Source organism: Thermobia domestica, chromosome 15 (genome assembly GCF_964235325.1).
Source record: "Thermobia domestica chromosome 15, izTheDome1.hap1.1, whole genome shotgun sequence".
NCBI lineage: Eukaryota > Metazoa > Arthropoda > Insecta > Zygentoma > Lepismatidae > Thermobia > Thermobia domestica.
In genome coordinates this window covers 12,465,336-12,481,708 of record NC_137468.1, presented here as the reverse complement: position 1 = coordinate 12,481,708, position 16,373 = coordinate 12,465,336, and the positions used below count along the sequence as shown (strand labels likewise).

Sequence of the window (16,373 nt, the reverse complement as noted above, 5' to 3'; positions counted from 1 at the left end):
TTGGAAAATTGTTCTTTCAAATATCGTTTATATTAAATTCTGAAAATGGAAGTAACCAATAAAAATTGGATTGTCTAGTGAGAATTATACAACGAAATTGCAGGCTTCGTATCATCTGCTTGTACCTCTTTAACATAAGCAACCAAAAGAACTACCATCCAAGTACCTACCCTAGACGAAATAATATGTAAAATGCAAAGTGCAAAATATTCTTTTAATTCTTTCAAATGCATATATATATATGTAAGAAAGATTCTTTTCATTGTCAAATGCCCCTATGTGAATAATCATCTAATAGATATATATATATATGAATTCTTTGCCTTTTACCTTCAAGGACCCATTAACTGCTGCTCAGGTACTTCACAATATACTCAAGCTATTATTTCAAACGTATTTTTTTGTATTTTTAATATGTACACTCATAAACACAGATAGTTTGGTCTGGCGAAGAGGTGGTTGTTAATAGAATTAGACAGAGTCTAGAAAGAATAAGAAATGCTAATGTAAAATTAAGTATGAGGGAGGAAAAAAAGAAAAATATGTATTCATTAGAATGAAAGATAATCATATTTGGAACATAGATTAATAGAGAAAGCGGTTTAATAGGAAAGAAGACAGAAAAATGCTAAGAAAATAGAATGGATATAGTATTAGAATTGGATAAATTAAAATGATTTTATATCTTATGTTACACTCCGATGCTTATATTTTTTAACACCAGACGTCTTCTCTAGCAAAATAGCCGTTATTAATTGGATGGCAAACTTCAAAATCACACAATAATATTTTAATTCCAAATATCTTGATTGCTTATTATAATACAACAAGTAAACTTGAAGAAATGTTAAAATTATTATGTAGGCGCATGAGAGGATGATTCAAATCAACACAGAATTGGTTACTTACCAATAAAGCCTCGCATGGGGAAACTAGAAATTCTCCTTACGTTGCGGAACAACAAGCTAGTTCTGTCTTCAGTGGTGACGTAACAAGAATAATAATGGTTGAGAGAAATAAGGTTTGGAAAAAGGAATAAATACCACAAAATAGATGAATATGACGTAAAGGATGCTAAAATACCACGAGTAGAGCACAGTTTGAAAGAATGAGCTGAATTGAAGAAAGTGCTTTGTCTATGTTATTTCACTATTGCAAAATCCAAAATATACATCGAAGATAGGTAACCAAATTCTATCTATGTTGCCAAAATCCAAATTTAAAGCTGGTTTATATTTATGAATAGAGAAAGATTCTTTAATCTCCCGTTGTTTCTTTGTTTTTACTGAACCTATTTCATTAACCTGCTTTATATTGTGTATATGTTGTTTTAAATGAAGCGCCAATCTCGACATACCCTCTTCTTTGTGACTTTTTTGATTGTCTAATATGTTCTTTAATTCGGGTATTGATATTGCGTTTCGTTTGCCCTATATATGACAATCAAAAGTCACAAGAAAAGGGCGTGTTGTGATTAGCACTTCACTTAAAACAACATAAACACAATATAAAGCAGGTTAATGTAATAGGTTCAGCAAAAACAAAGAAACAACGGGAGGTTTAAGAATCTTTCTTTATTCATAAATATAAACTGATCTTAAATTTGGATTTTGGCAACATTGATAGAAACTGGTTGCCTACCTTTGATGTATATTTTGGATCTGGCAATAGTGAAATAACATAGACATCGCGCTTCGTTCAACTCAGCTCATTCTTTCGCACTGTGCTCTGCTCGTGGTATTTTAGCATCCTTTACGTTATATTAATCTATTCTGTGGTATTTATTCCTTTTTCCAAATCTTATTTCTCTCAACCATTATTATTTTTGTTACCTTACCATTGAAGACGAAACTAAGCTTGCTGTTCCGAAACATATGAATAGTTTCTAGTTTCGCCACGCGAGGATTTATTGGTAAGTTACCAATTCTTTGTTAATTTAAAGAAATGTTATTAATGTTTACTTATCTATGTTGCAGTCAATGAAGAGTTTAGTGTCAACAATATATTAAACACTAGTCACTTCTGAAAGAAATATTAGAGAGCTAAAATTTCTACGAAAACAACAACAGAATAAAAAATTAACCTGTAAGAATATAAGATGAACAAATTAAGGGATTTGTCTTAATTACTTCATTATTCTATTGCTCGTGTTATATATTTTTTTTACCATAAATATATATATAAGATTATTATTACAGATTTAGGTAAAAGATAAAATGAATAATCTTACAAAGAAAATATAATGTTGTTTACCATAAGTGAGAAATAATTAACTTGAATAATCATAAATTAGATACCAAATTCTAAATTGAATAATAATAGTAATAAAAAAAGTTGTATTTTCAATATACAGGGTGTTACAAAAATGTATCACAATATATTGGGTGTTACAAAAATGTGTCACAATATATTGGGTGTTACAAAAATGTGTCACAATATATTGGGTGTTACAAAAATGTGTCACAATATATTGGGTGTTACAAAAATGTGTCACAATATATTGGGTGTTACAAAAATGTGTCACAATATATTGGGTGTTACAAAAATGTGTCACAATATATTGGGTGTTACAAAAATGTGTCACAATATATTGGGTGTTACAAAAATGTGTCACAATATATTGGGTGTTACAAAAATGTGTCACAATATATTGGGTGTTACAAAAATGTGTCACAATATATTGGGTGTTACAAAAATGTGTCACAATATATTGGGTGTTACAAAAATGTGTCACAATATATTGGGTGTTACAAAAATGTGTCACAATGTTTTGGGAACAGATTCCTCACATTAAAATGATAAAAAAAAAGTTCATATGGAACTGTGCTCAAAAGTGGATAGTTTCGGGGTCATAGGGTGCCGAAAACGTGAAACAAGTGAAGTTGTTTTGCAGTATGTTTTTTTTTATCATAACATATGGACTTTTAAAATCAGGTCATTTTTTTTGAAACACCCTGTACAATAAAAGTTACGCAGAAAGATAGACTTTTTCTTTTAGATAAAGATTTATTTTTGGATTCGAACAATTCACTGTTCATATATTTGTTTCGAAATATGACTTTCAACGTATGTTACTGTTTACAGGCAATATTTACGATTAAGTCAAACAAAACAATATTTACGATCAATGATGTTACTAAACTTAGTTATCTTAATTATGTGGAATGAAAGAAGAAGAAAAGAAACAAATGTCAGAGCGTAAAAAAATTAATAATACAGTAATTGGAAAATATTTATAAAAGGTTTCCTTCTAATTTTGTATACGAGAAGAAATCATTATGTAAACTATCAAGTTTCAAACATTATTTTTTAAAATCTTATAATATAATTATAATTAATAAAATAACATTTAATAACTGTACCCGATTTCTTTAACTTAAATAAAGTATTATTAAAAATTTAATTTTAATTAGGGCTATGTTAATGATACCTCGAGTACAGTTTCCTTCTACCTGCCTTAAGAGACTGACCTAACTTAACCTAACCTAAAAATAACACAAAATTTACCATTTTTCTTTTGCTTGTTTTTCGTAAGTGAAAGGAGATAATGAAATGCAACTTACCACAATCATAGATAATGTTATTCTACAACAGAAAATATGAACCATAAGAATTTTCAGTGTTGCGATTCACAGAAAGTACAGTGTTGCCAAAATAACATTTCCTCTAAAATTTATGTTAAGACAGCGACTAGAGGAACAAACTCAACTATATTTGGTTACATATCATGTTGTCTTGAAATCCCGTGAACCACTTTTAAAATAATAGTACTACTTGGTTTGTAGTAAACAAAATAATTTTAACATACAGTTATTAAAATTAAATAATAATGTTATTTAAAAAGTAGTTCAGTGAATACCAAAACAACATGATACCTAATCAAAGGCAGTTGAGTTTGTTGATCTAGTCGCTGCCTTAACTTAAATTTTTGGGGAAATGTTATTCTGGTAACACTGTAATTTATATGGATGGCAACGCTGAAAATTTTTCAAGTTCCTATTTTCTGTTGTAGAATAGCATTATCTATGATTGTGGTAAGTTGCATTTCATTATTTCCTTTCACTTATGAGAAACAAGCAAGAGAAAGATGGTAAATTTTGTATTATTTTTAGTATGTCAGACTCTTAACGCAGTATAGACAGTAATTAAATTCACTAAAGATACACTTACAATTCTATGAATCAAGAATTTTAGTCTATCTTAGAAATACGAGAAAAAAAGAGGAAATTGGCATACTAATATTGAAGTTTTGTTTCATCGTGAGTGTACAAGATTACAAAATTAGATTATAGCTATTTCTTTTAACCGCACCTACTAGAGAAGTAAATTTGATTTGAATCATGAACTACAAAGCAAAGAACGTAAGCAACCTATTTACCTCATCAACCTGAGCTTGTGTTTGCTGTAACCGTCTCGAGGCAGCTAATCGTTGGTTCTCAGCAGCAATCCTCTGATTTTCCATCGCGATCTCTTGAGGAGTTTTCTGTATGACTTCTCCGGCTGGGGCACCTCCGCCAGCGGATGCATCTTTTGAGTCTCCTTCTGGCCTGAAAATAAAACAAAGGAAAAATAAACATTAGAACAGTCTGTAGCGATATCAACGTTTTCAAGAGAAACTTCGGTGGCGAACTGAAATTTGCTCCGTAGCAATCCTTAATCGTTTCTCGAGCAACACGTATATACAATTGAGGAGCGTTTTTTTCAAAACTCGATAGAGCATAAAACATCATTTTTACAAGAATTACATTTTTGTTATTATTGTACATAACCTTGCATTAAAGAAACGTAATTGTAGGTAATACTAGTTATTATCCTCGGACAAGTACAGACAACGTGAATCTCCTAGAAAATACAAATATTTGTCATAGAATTGGCTACTTAAAAAATGCAGGTATTTCAAAACTCGATAGAGTGCATGGACAGACAACATAGGAATGTGACTGAACCTGAATTTGCTGCTAGTATTATTGTTTTATAGTGTTATACTCTTATATTACTATTGTAATTTTAGTTTTATATCGTGATGATATATTCTTTATTTAGTTTTGATTAGTATTTTGTTTTATTGAGTTAGTTTTGTGTATAGTATACATGGTTACACGAATGAAAAAATAATAGACATTATGGAAATTTTCAAAAAGTAACACCAGGTTGTAAGAATACAAAGTGTTTACAATAGTTAGTAATGAAGCATACATTTACGTTGTAGTTAGCAGTCTCTGAGAACATCTTCATAAAATTCTCTTGCTTCTTTCGGCATTCCGAAAAATTGTAAAAGTTTCTTTACATCCTTCTTCTTCTCACTGAACACCATGTTCATCTTCTGTAGGCATGAGGATCTTAGCATTTCTTTGTGGCATGTTTTAATTAAAGATCTGAAAACAGGAACCTCCACAGGTAACCCAATGTAAGTGTACTGCATACTTACACTATGAGTACATACTTCTGTAGGACATGACACGTTGCATTACTATGTGAAATGGCCATTTTGCTTTCAGAATCTTCTGAGAAATTTCCTTCAGTGTTTTGATTTGCCAGTTCCCGTTTAAGAACTTTGATAACTCCACGAGATTGCAGAATTCGATAGTATTCAACTATGTGCTGTATCGAGTTTTGAGAAATTGCTGTGCATGAGCTCTATCTAGTTCTGACAAAACGCTCATGATTCAATACACTATACACACGATACACATCGAGATTTGCCAATTCTGATTTCACAGTTCGATTGCTAGCATAAAAAGCATATACCTATCCCATATATACCTCCGATTCTCAAAATTTGTGCTCTATCGAGTTTTTTTTTTTTTTTAAAAAAACGCTCCTCAATTGTCTTCTTTACTAATATTTTAGCAGTATTACCTGGTTGAAGTTTAATCGTAATTATATAAGCATACGATATTTCTGTTTCATCTTGAGTTAAAGCATGCCACTTCTTCGTATTTAAATTCATGTACTATGTGAAGTGGCTCAGTGGTTTCACTGTCGAGCAAGTCGAACTGAAAATGAAAAATAACGCACAACGTTTGTTCTCGCCTCATATGGTGTGCTCCGAACAGATCAAATAATAAGGTAATGACTTAAATAACTATCATATACACACTGAGAAAAGCACAGTTTGTCTATCTATGAACGAAAGTTAATTTCCGATCGCTGTAAAATTGCAACAGTTGCTGATGAGAGATCTTCACCAACGTTTCATAGGTAAATAGTGTCAGTATCTGCAATATATCAACGAAACTGGCCGTTCAGATAATTTGTTTTTACTCCATAGTTTTTTGGTCGCTTAGATGAACGATGATACTCATATAGACGTTGACTTACAAATACAGCCCCCATCGGCTGCGGACCAGAGGCGCTTTGTTTTTCAAAATTCGAACCAGGAGTCTCAGGGGGCGTTTACCGAGATATGTAAAAGTAGTAGAAAATGACCGATATTTTTTCTTGTTCAGTTTGTTTACATACATATTTTATCTGACCCATGCAAAGAATGGGCATATTCAGCTAGTTTTCTATATATGTGATGGTGGTTATTTTGACTTCATGTTACTCTAAGCAATAAACAATAACATTAAACACACAAGTTCCTTCCGTAAGTTCACAGCACAGAAATTACCACTAAATAAATATCTGCTTTCACATGTACAGGGTGTTTCAAAACAACACCGACAACATTTGAGAGACGATTCCTGACACCAAGATAAGACACAAAGCATAGGAAAACCTGGGTGCACAAATGCTTCCTTTCGGAGTTATAGGCTGCCGAAAACATGAAAAAATGAACTTTAAAGGTCCATAGCTCCAAAACTATGGGAACTACCGTAGGCCGGTCAAGACTTGACTTAGGAACTACTATGTGCCCTATCCCTATCCATGTTTCAGAATCCTGCAATACTTCCGCAAGAATTTTTAAAGAGATAGTTGGTGAGTACTTCAAATTATATGCCCGTAGCCAAACTCCCTCTATAAAGATTGTTGCATGAGTACCTTAGAATTCTGAAAGATGTATTTTTGGATTGCGCACGTATTAGTTCCTAAGTGAAGTCTTGACCCAACTAGGGTAGATACCATAGTTTTGGAGTTATAAACCTTTAAAGTTCATTTTTTTAATGTTTTTGGCAGCCTATAACTCCAAAAGGAAACACTTGTGCACCCAGGTTGGTCTATACTTTTTGTTTTACCTTGGTGTCAGGAATCACTTCCCAAATGTTGTCGGTGTTGTTTTGAGACACCCTGTACACAAAGATGCTTCAAGTATTGTTACCACACCGTCGCATACAAAATTTTCAATTCAATATAGAGAACAAGACTTTTCGGACAACCTGTATTATTTACCCATTACCTTGATGATTTTTTAACGGATAGTTTGGAAACAAAAGAACTAACGTCATCAAATTGTCAGCAAGAAGAAAAATCGAAGTTAGTTGACTCGAAATGTGGCCTTTATATGGAAACAATTACGCGACCTTTTTCAACATAGCGTGTCGCTTTTGTAGATCAAGGAAGCCACGATAATTGGAACACACACACACACAGAGAGAGAGAGAGAGAGGCGCGTACACACACACACCACGAATACATACAATAACTTTCTAACATTTTCGGGCTATAGAAGAAAGTTCATGGATTTAAATCGATCATATATAACATTGCCGAATGGATATAAAATTTATAACCCGGATTTATTTCTCTCTCTATGCTATCTTAGTTCCAATATAGTTCAGAACAGTGCTTTTTTTAAATTCTAGAAGAAAATATAGTACTGTTACTCACTATGAATACATTGTAGAAGCAACCGCTAGTGCAGTTTCTACCACTCGATTAGATTGGCATTTGTGTGTCTATCTGTCCGTCTGTTCCATGATAACTTTCCTAGAACTCTCTCGAATTTAATTATACTTGGTATGTCCCTTCCTTTACTTTGCATAAATTATTCTATGGACTGCAATCTTGCAAGAATAACTGGGTAAAATTCTCCCATGCAGTGTTTCTTTCAGACTTTTTTTTGGGGGGGATACTGTAGCCCCCGGAGGTCTGAGAGTGAACCCAAGGAGGAGACCAAAATAATACGTCTATAATATAATTATAAATTGAATAGTACCAACAGTGCCCCTCTGAATACTGAATGTATCCCCCCTTTTTTCTGAAAGAAGCACTGCTCCCATGTTGCATTTTTGTGCACATACACGCTCTTAGATTGATAGCTTGGCAAAGATTTGTACCATAAAAAGTGGAGATATTGAATGTGCTATGGTTTATTTATGAGTACCTCCAGTGATGCAAATATGATCGCATAAGTTATGTTAAAGTTAATAGTGTTAAAATGAAGATATTTAAGTATCGTATAACGTTTAATATTTGTTCTCGTTAGCTTTAAGACGCCGGTATCAAATATTTATTATTGAAAAATCAGCATATGATGCAGATTTACAATAAGGATCTCACTAGAAATTTATAACTTACTAGCAGAAATACCAATTCTTCGCATGAGTCAGATAAAATATTTATGTAAACAAACTGAACAACGAAAGGAAGACATATCGGTCATTTTCTACTACTTTTACATATCCCGGTAAACGCCCCCTGATACCCCGAGTTCGAATTTTTATTTTAAAAAAACGCCTCTCGCCCCTCGCCAATGGAGACTGTATTTGGAAGTCAACGCCTTTGTGAGTATCACCATTCATCTCAGAGACCACAAAAGCTATGGATTTGACACGAATATCGGTCATTTTGAATTATTTTTACATATCTTGGTACCCCCCGGTGACCCACGGCCCGCAGCCGAATGGGATGAATTTGCAAGTTAATACGATTGGAGTTATACCATTGATCTCTGAGACCGCGAAAACTATGAATTCAACACTAATATTAGTCATTTTCTACTACTTCTACACATCACGGTAAATGTTCCCCGAGACCCAATGGTTCGAATTTTGAAAAAAGCTTTGTCTTGGTCTGGCACCTGGACCAAGGTACCCCTGACCAAAATTTGGTAACTCTCGGTCCACTTGTCTGGTCCCCAGAGAGAACACAGACAGATAAACACACAAACAAACTCTTTATTTTATTTATATTAGACAGGGGTGCCCACAAAGGGGGCTATGACGCAAACTGCGTCATTTAAATATTTGGGGGGTTAAAATCTATATAAATATGTTTGAGGGGGTGTAAAAATTAATCAAAAAGATTTTTTTCATGGAAGAATACCTACGGATAGACAATTGAGGGGGTGCGTCATGGACATGAGGGGGGCACCACTGTATTAGATACCCTACCTTTTTGATATATTATAATCGATTCTTGGTACCGATTATAATAATCGATTTACAATAGGATCCTACTTGAAATTCACTACATATACACTCTTTTGATGCAATGAACTACTAGTATCTTCAGAAATCATATCTTATATATATACCTTGTTTCAAAAATAATATACGTATTACGAAGAAATATTTTGTCCAAAATATCGATCGCTCGGATCGGCTATTGGAGAAACGAATACGTAGTCTAGTTTATATTAATAGCTGCTAGATGTCAGTTGTCTTCTTTTTTTTCTTGGTAATCGTCATATGTTTAAAATGGATACTCCGCAGCAGAAATCATATTGTGTTCTCGAGTTTGCGAAGTGCAGTTCCGTGATTACAGTGCAAAGACGTTTCAGGTTGGGGTACAAAATTGATCCTCCGAATCGGTGGAACATTCGCAGATGGTATCGACAGTTTGTAGATACAGGATGTGTATGTAAAGGAAAGAGTCCAGGCGCCCTCGTGTTCCTGAAGAAAATGTTGCACGAATTCAAACTGCTTTCCCACGTAGTCCTTCAAAATCAACTCGTCGTGCCAGTCGGGAGTTACAAGTGCCGACAACAACAATTTGGCGTGTTTTGAGACGTCGGTTGGTTATGAAGCCGTACAAGTTACAGCTGTTACAAACTCTGCGTCCTGATGACAAACGCAAAGGTGTGGCATTTTGTAACGAGATTCTGGATGCTATTGACGATGATAACACTTTTGCACAACGCATCGTGTTCAGTGATGAAGCGACTTTCTGTGTTAGTGGTGAGGTAAACAAACAAAATGTTCGAATTTGGGGCCTACAGAACCCACATGCAATCATTGAACACGTACGAGATTCCTCCAAAGTCAATGTGTTTTGTGCGATATCCCGATCATCTGTTTACGGCCCATTCTTCTTTAATGGAAACATTGTTAACAGTCAGCAGTATCTCGCTATGTTACAAAACTGGTTGTTTCCAAGGCTGCACAAAGACAACTTCATTTTTCAACAAGACGGGGCACCCCCTCACTGGAGTCGCCAAGTTCGTGAATATCTGAATGAAACTCTACCGAACCGTTGGATTGGTCGTCAAGGAGCTGGCGAATTAGCATGTCTCAGCTGGCCTCCACGGTCACCGGATTTGACACCCTGTGGCTTCTTCCTGTGGGATTTCGTTAAAGACAACGTTTATGTACCACCACTCCCACAGAACCTGGAAGAGTTGAAGGACCGGATCCGTACTGCCATAACATCAGTGACGCAGGGCATCCTTGCCCGAGTATCGATGTGATATTGTTCGTGTTGCTGATGGAGGACATATTGAACATCTGTAATTTGAACTTGAGAGGTTCGTAAATATATGTGTAAAATTTCATATTCGTATGTCTTAAAGATATATATATATATATATATATATAGGGTGTTTCAAAACAACACCGATAACTTTTAGGAGGTGATTCCTGAAACCAAGATAAAACAAAAAGTATAGAGCAACTTGGGTGGACAAATGCTTCCTTTCGGAGTTATAGGCTGCCGAAAACATGAAAAAAAATAAATTTAGAGATCCATAGCTCCAAAACTATAGGATCTACCGTAGTCGGGTCAAGACTTCACTTAGGAATTAATATGTGCCCTACCCAAAAATCCATGTTTCAGAATCCACAAGTACTCACGCAAAAATTTTACAGAGGCCACGGGCATATAATTTGAAGTATTCACAAACTACCTCTATAAAATTGTTGCAAGAGTACCGCGGGTTTCTGAAACATGGATATTTGGATAGGGCACATAGTATACATAGTTAAGGATCTGTCTACATTATTCAATTCCTGAAAACAATGAAAAAGAAAGTTTGAAATTATCATGAAAAAACTTTTACTTACATGCACCCGGCAACGCTGCTATTCATTTCTATAAAGCAAGAGGTATACAAGAAAAATCCTCGAATTATACAAGACCTTGAAAACGAACATTCGCAGTACCATTGAGAACATTAACACTTGTACTCTTCGTAAAGTTGCTGCCAACAGGGTGAAACGTGAGAACTTGTGTTTGAATCAAAACAGGGGGTACTTCCAGCATCTGTTGTAGAGCTGATAATTCATTGCGTGGTAGTAGCAGAGTTGCCGGGTGCATGTAAGTAACAGTTTTACCATGATAATTTCAAAGTTTATTTTTCGTTCTTTTCAGGAATTGCATAATGTAGACAGACCCTTAACACATCTTTTGATGCACTAAAACATCAGCAGAGTTGCCAATTCAAAGTCTTAATACATGAAAACAACTATTTTCCTAGTTCCCCCTTACAGAGGCCTCATCCAATTAGTTATCGGTGGAAATGAAGAATTGTTTTTTCTGCTCCATAGTTTCCAAGCTACTCCAACTAAACAAATTCGACAGAACTTCCATACGTATGAGTTATGAGTCAATTTACATGTTTTGCAAACAAAAATTGATTTACACCTTTGGTTACATCTGGTAACACTGTGTGGTTCCTAGTGTACTTCAATCGTTGATTCCTAGTTTAAAAATATATGCATAAACAAGGCTTCATTTTGGTATAACCATTGTTTGTGTATCGCTTCAGGTTCAAGAGTTCTACTATCCCAAACTCCTGGTTGCATTGTATATTGTACACCCTGTAGTTCCTAAGTGAAGTCTTGACCCGACTATGGTAGTTTCCATAGTTTTGGAGTTATGGACCCTTAAAGTTCATTTTTTCATATTTTCGGTAGCTTATAACTCCGAAAGAAAGCATTTGTGCACTGAGGTTGACCTATACTTTTTGTCCTATCTTGGTGTCAGGAATCACCTTCCAAATGTTGTTGGTGTTGTTTTGAAAGACCCTCTAAATAATGTGTATATTCCTGTTCAGAACAGAGTAAAACTGTTGGGCCAATCCTAATTTTATTTGAGGCAACACATTTAATTGAAAAATCTTTCGCTCGCTTGTACAGCATCATAGTTACAGCAACCTCCATAGTTTTAACATATCGTCCGATAGACCCGTATCTACGGGGTCTAGGGGGTCGAGCGCCCCCTAAATGTTTACTGGTCCCCTAAAATTTTCACGGTAAGCTTGCAAATGAACTAGTATAATATGGTGATGAACAGTAATGTTGTTGGATCGGACCCCCCCTATACTTTGGGCTGGCTACGGGATTGCGTCCGACACACCCTGGTTGTTTCTGTATCGTTGCACAATGACGACATTGGAGCAGCCATTATTCCACATATTTAATAGGATTAAGCTCTGTGAGAGGTGGTCTCGCTATCCTTATGAACAACAGTGCAGAAGTTGTCCGTAGAAACAGAGATACCCTAGATAAAGTTACTGTAAGTGATAATTTCAAAGGATGACGGGGGGGGGGAATTCCGCCAGCTACGAAATCTCCTGAGACCATATATTCTATCGTACTCAACGTAGATTCCTACTATTTTTGTAATGCTACTCTCAACCCCCGGTATATTGTAGTGCCCTCAAGAAAAAATCGGGTTCACTTGAGCAGACGGTTCTACCAAATAGAAATAGATAAAATAGAATAGAATTTTTCGTGAAGGAATGAAGATGTGAATATAAATAATTTCTGTCACTGCACAACATATTGAAATGAATTTTGAATGGTAGTGAAAATATTGTATGTGTAAGTATTTACTGTAGCAGAAGGAGGCAAAATACAAGAATGCAAATTGGGTAGAAATAGACGGCGAGAATTTTCATACGTTAGTTATGGACGTTTGCGATGGATTAAGTCGATTCTAAGCTCTAACCTAACCTGAAATGTAAGAAATCTGCCACAATATGGTTGAACTGTCTGCTCGAGTAATGCCGAAAATATCTTCAAAAATCATCACTAGTTACTTTCAGTTTGAGTTTCATCTGAAAGGACTCCCCTTCGCATTCTCTGGAAGGTAATGCAACGGAGCCCAAGGTATGATTTAGAGGATGTAGCATGTTCGTGATCTTAGTTTCTTCAAGACACGTACGAGAACCATATACTGCTTCTCTTTCATTTAAGCGGAATTTTACCGGTATTGTTTGCGAAGGCAAGTCACAATATAAAGAAAGCTAACAAGGGAAGAGAGGGAGAGTATATATCGAAGTGGAAGATGGTTTATACACCAATCGAAAGCACTAAGGACGCCTATTAAGAAACTGTAATATTTTTTTCCCGATTGCATATAGATCTACTGTACGAGTTATATGAATATACAGGGTGTCCAGAAAGTCCGTAGAAACACCTAGAAATCGCAAATGGTAAGACAGATGCCAAGCAAAAATTTTTGTCCCAGGGCAACCCGCAGGATCCCAGGCGGGGTCCTACTCAAAAATTTCAAATACTGATGGGATCAAGTAGCATGTCGTTGGAAAGCTGTTGGAAAATGAACGAAGACACAATATGTCTCGACTCTCTAAAATTACCATGTGTAAAATGGCGCCCGGTGAAAATGTCAGCAAAAACGTCATTGTAAAGTCTATGGCCACCCTCATAAATCTGAAATGGTGCGACAGATGTCAAAACAGGAAAATACGTGAGTCATCATTTCGAAAGTAAAATGATTGAAAGTAAAGAAGTTCTATGTTGTTGTTATTGTTGTCTTGTTTTTTTATTTCTTTTGTTAGCATGTCCCTGTGTAAAATGGCAAAGTTATGCTGTATCTGGGAAATTGTTCAATAAATAAATAAATAAATAAATAAATAAAATATTTGTCCTAGGGTCCTCCGCAGGATCCCAGACGGGGTCCTACTCAAAATTTTCAAATTTCAAGGAGGTCAATTAGAATATTATTTGAAAGCTGTTGTTAAATGAAACAACTACATGTGTATGGAAGTAGTCTTTCTCCATGCGTGTAAAATGAACTACGATTTACCACTTTTGTCAAACACAAATCTCTAGGAAATCAGTTTCAGACTATATTCAAACCATTTCCGATGCGATCTGATACAATATTCGGTGAAAATGGGAAAACTTACAATTAAACATGCATATGACTCACACCGTACATGTATTCGGACCAATAATATTGCAGTTTCTTAATGAGCATAGTTAGTCCTTTCGATTAGTGTATAAACCATCCTCCACTTCGATATATAATCTACGTCCCTTTTCGTTTTTATGTTCTTGTTTTTTACACATTAATAGACCCCGAAGAGCATAAACTCACAGTAGGTGTATTTCCTTTCTTTACGTTGCGTACAGAAAGTGAAAACAAACGAACACCGACTACAGAAAAAAAGAAATAAAACGCAAAATGTTTGCGCAGTGTTATCGTAGAGCGTCCAGACTTGTTCCACCTGCTTTCATTTAATAACAGCTTTTAAACAATATACTACTTGACCCCCTGAAATATGAAAATTTTGAGTAGGGCCCCGTCTGGGACGCTGCGGAGGGCCCAGGAACAAATATTTATACTTCCAATCATTCTACTTTTGAAATGATGACTCATGTGTTTTCCTGTTTTGATATCTGTCGCACCATTTCAGATTTATGAGAGTGGCCATAGACTTTACAATAATGTTTTTGCTGACATTTTCACCGGCCACCATTTTGCACACGGTAATTTTAGAGAATCGAGACTTATTTCGTCTTTGTTCATATTCCAACAGTTTTCCAACGATATGCTACTTGATCCCGTCACTATTTGAAATTTTTGAGTAGGACCCCACCTGGGACCCTGCGGGTGGCCCTGGGACAAAAAATTTTGCTTTGATACGTTGTGTTTTTAAAATGATCAAAGACGTGTTTTTCTATTTTGGCATCTGTCTTACCGTTTGCGATTTCTAGGGTTGGCAACGGATCCCTGGACACCCTGTATATTCATATAACTCGCACAGTATATGCATTCGGAAAATTTTTATTACAATTTCATACTAGGCGTCATTAATGCTTTCGATTGGTGTATAAACCGTCTTCCACTTCGATATATAATCTCCCTTTCTTCCCATGTAAGAAATTACCAAATCTCATAAACTAGTGATTGTACTATCTTTAAAATGCATATAATATACTGTTGTTCCAGTCTTAAAATTGATTTTTAATTAAAAATGGAACAGTATCACCAGCGGCGTATTTACGATTTTGTTTCGGGGAGGGGGATTTGCCCGGAAATGTGAAAATTCTACAAGATATTTAATTTACTTTACTATAAGTAAGTAAGATTTCGGGGGGGGGAGGCTTAAGCCCGAGAGCCTGCCTTCAATACGCCACTGAGTATTACGTGTACACCAGGTGAAGAGGTTTGGTTTGTATGACGTAATATTTCTTTCAATATTTAAACTAGAGGTTGCAGTAGATTACTTCCACTTTCGGTTTTAGTAAAGTTAGAATAGAGAATCAGATGAGAAGATATTTCTACAAAATTTACGAGATAAGACCCAAAAAAACTTATTTCTTATCTCGTCTCGTCAGGAGCGGATCCAAGGGAGGGCGATCGGGGCGATCGACCGCCCCAGAAGAGGAAACTTTGTTATTTTATATATAAATAAAACCCATCCCAGAGTTTGGAGCTCTTAAAAGTAGCTCTAAGTAGCAGTATTACAACCCACCGCTCCCCCAGAAGTCCGTCCTAGATCCACCCCACTTCGTTGTACCGTTTACTAGTTCACATTGATTTCTACTATTTCTCCACGCCAATAAAGTTAAGACATACGCTAAAGGACACTATAGGACTTCAATAATATTTTCGCAAACAGGGCTTCAGAGATTAAATGAACGTGCCTTTGTCACACGTCTTCTTTACGTAAAAGGTGTTTCTTTTCTTTTTCTTTTTTTTTTAATTTTTACTCAAGACATATTCATTTTTGTCGGAGAAATGCAGAAAGTAATTTTATTAGTGAAAGAAAGATTAGAGGTAAAAGTAGAGCCACCGAGAAATTTGGAGCCGCGGAACTAAAATAGATGTATATTGAGAAAGTAGAAGTGTTTTCGTCTTTTCCTTGTGCGTATATAAGGGCCATGGTTGTTCAGTATTTCTTGTTCGATCCCAGTAAGGTTCAAGTGAGAAACATTGTGTCCGTTGATTATCTTCAGGTTGTTTCGTATCGTCCTACATTCTCAGTCCACCACCTATAATAGGCTAGCATATATTAGCCT

The 16,373-nt window shown here is 35.4% G+C and overlaps 1 protein-coding gene across 1 annotated transcript in view; it reads right to left on the bottom strand.

Moving 5' to 3' along the window:
• Positions 1-16,373, bottom strand: part of LOC145672079 (vesicle-associated membrane protein 3-like) — a 100,358-nt gene that overhangs the window by 55,431 nt on the left and 28,554 nt on the right. Inside the window, exon 2 of the mRNA XM_081741331.1 lies at positions 4,379-4,547. Within this exon, the coding sequence (XP_081597457.1) occupies positions 4,379-4,547 (169 nt within the window). The remainder of the gene's footprint in view (positions 1-4,378; positions 4,548-16,373) is intronic.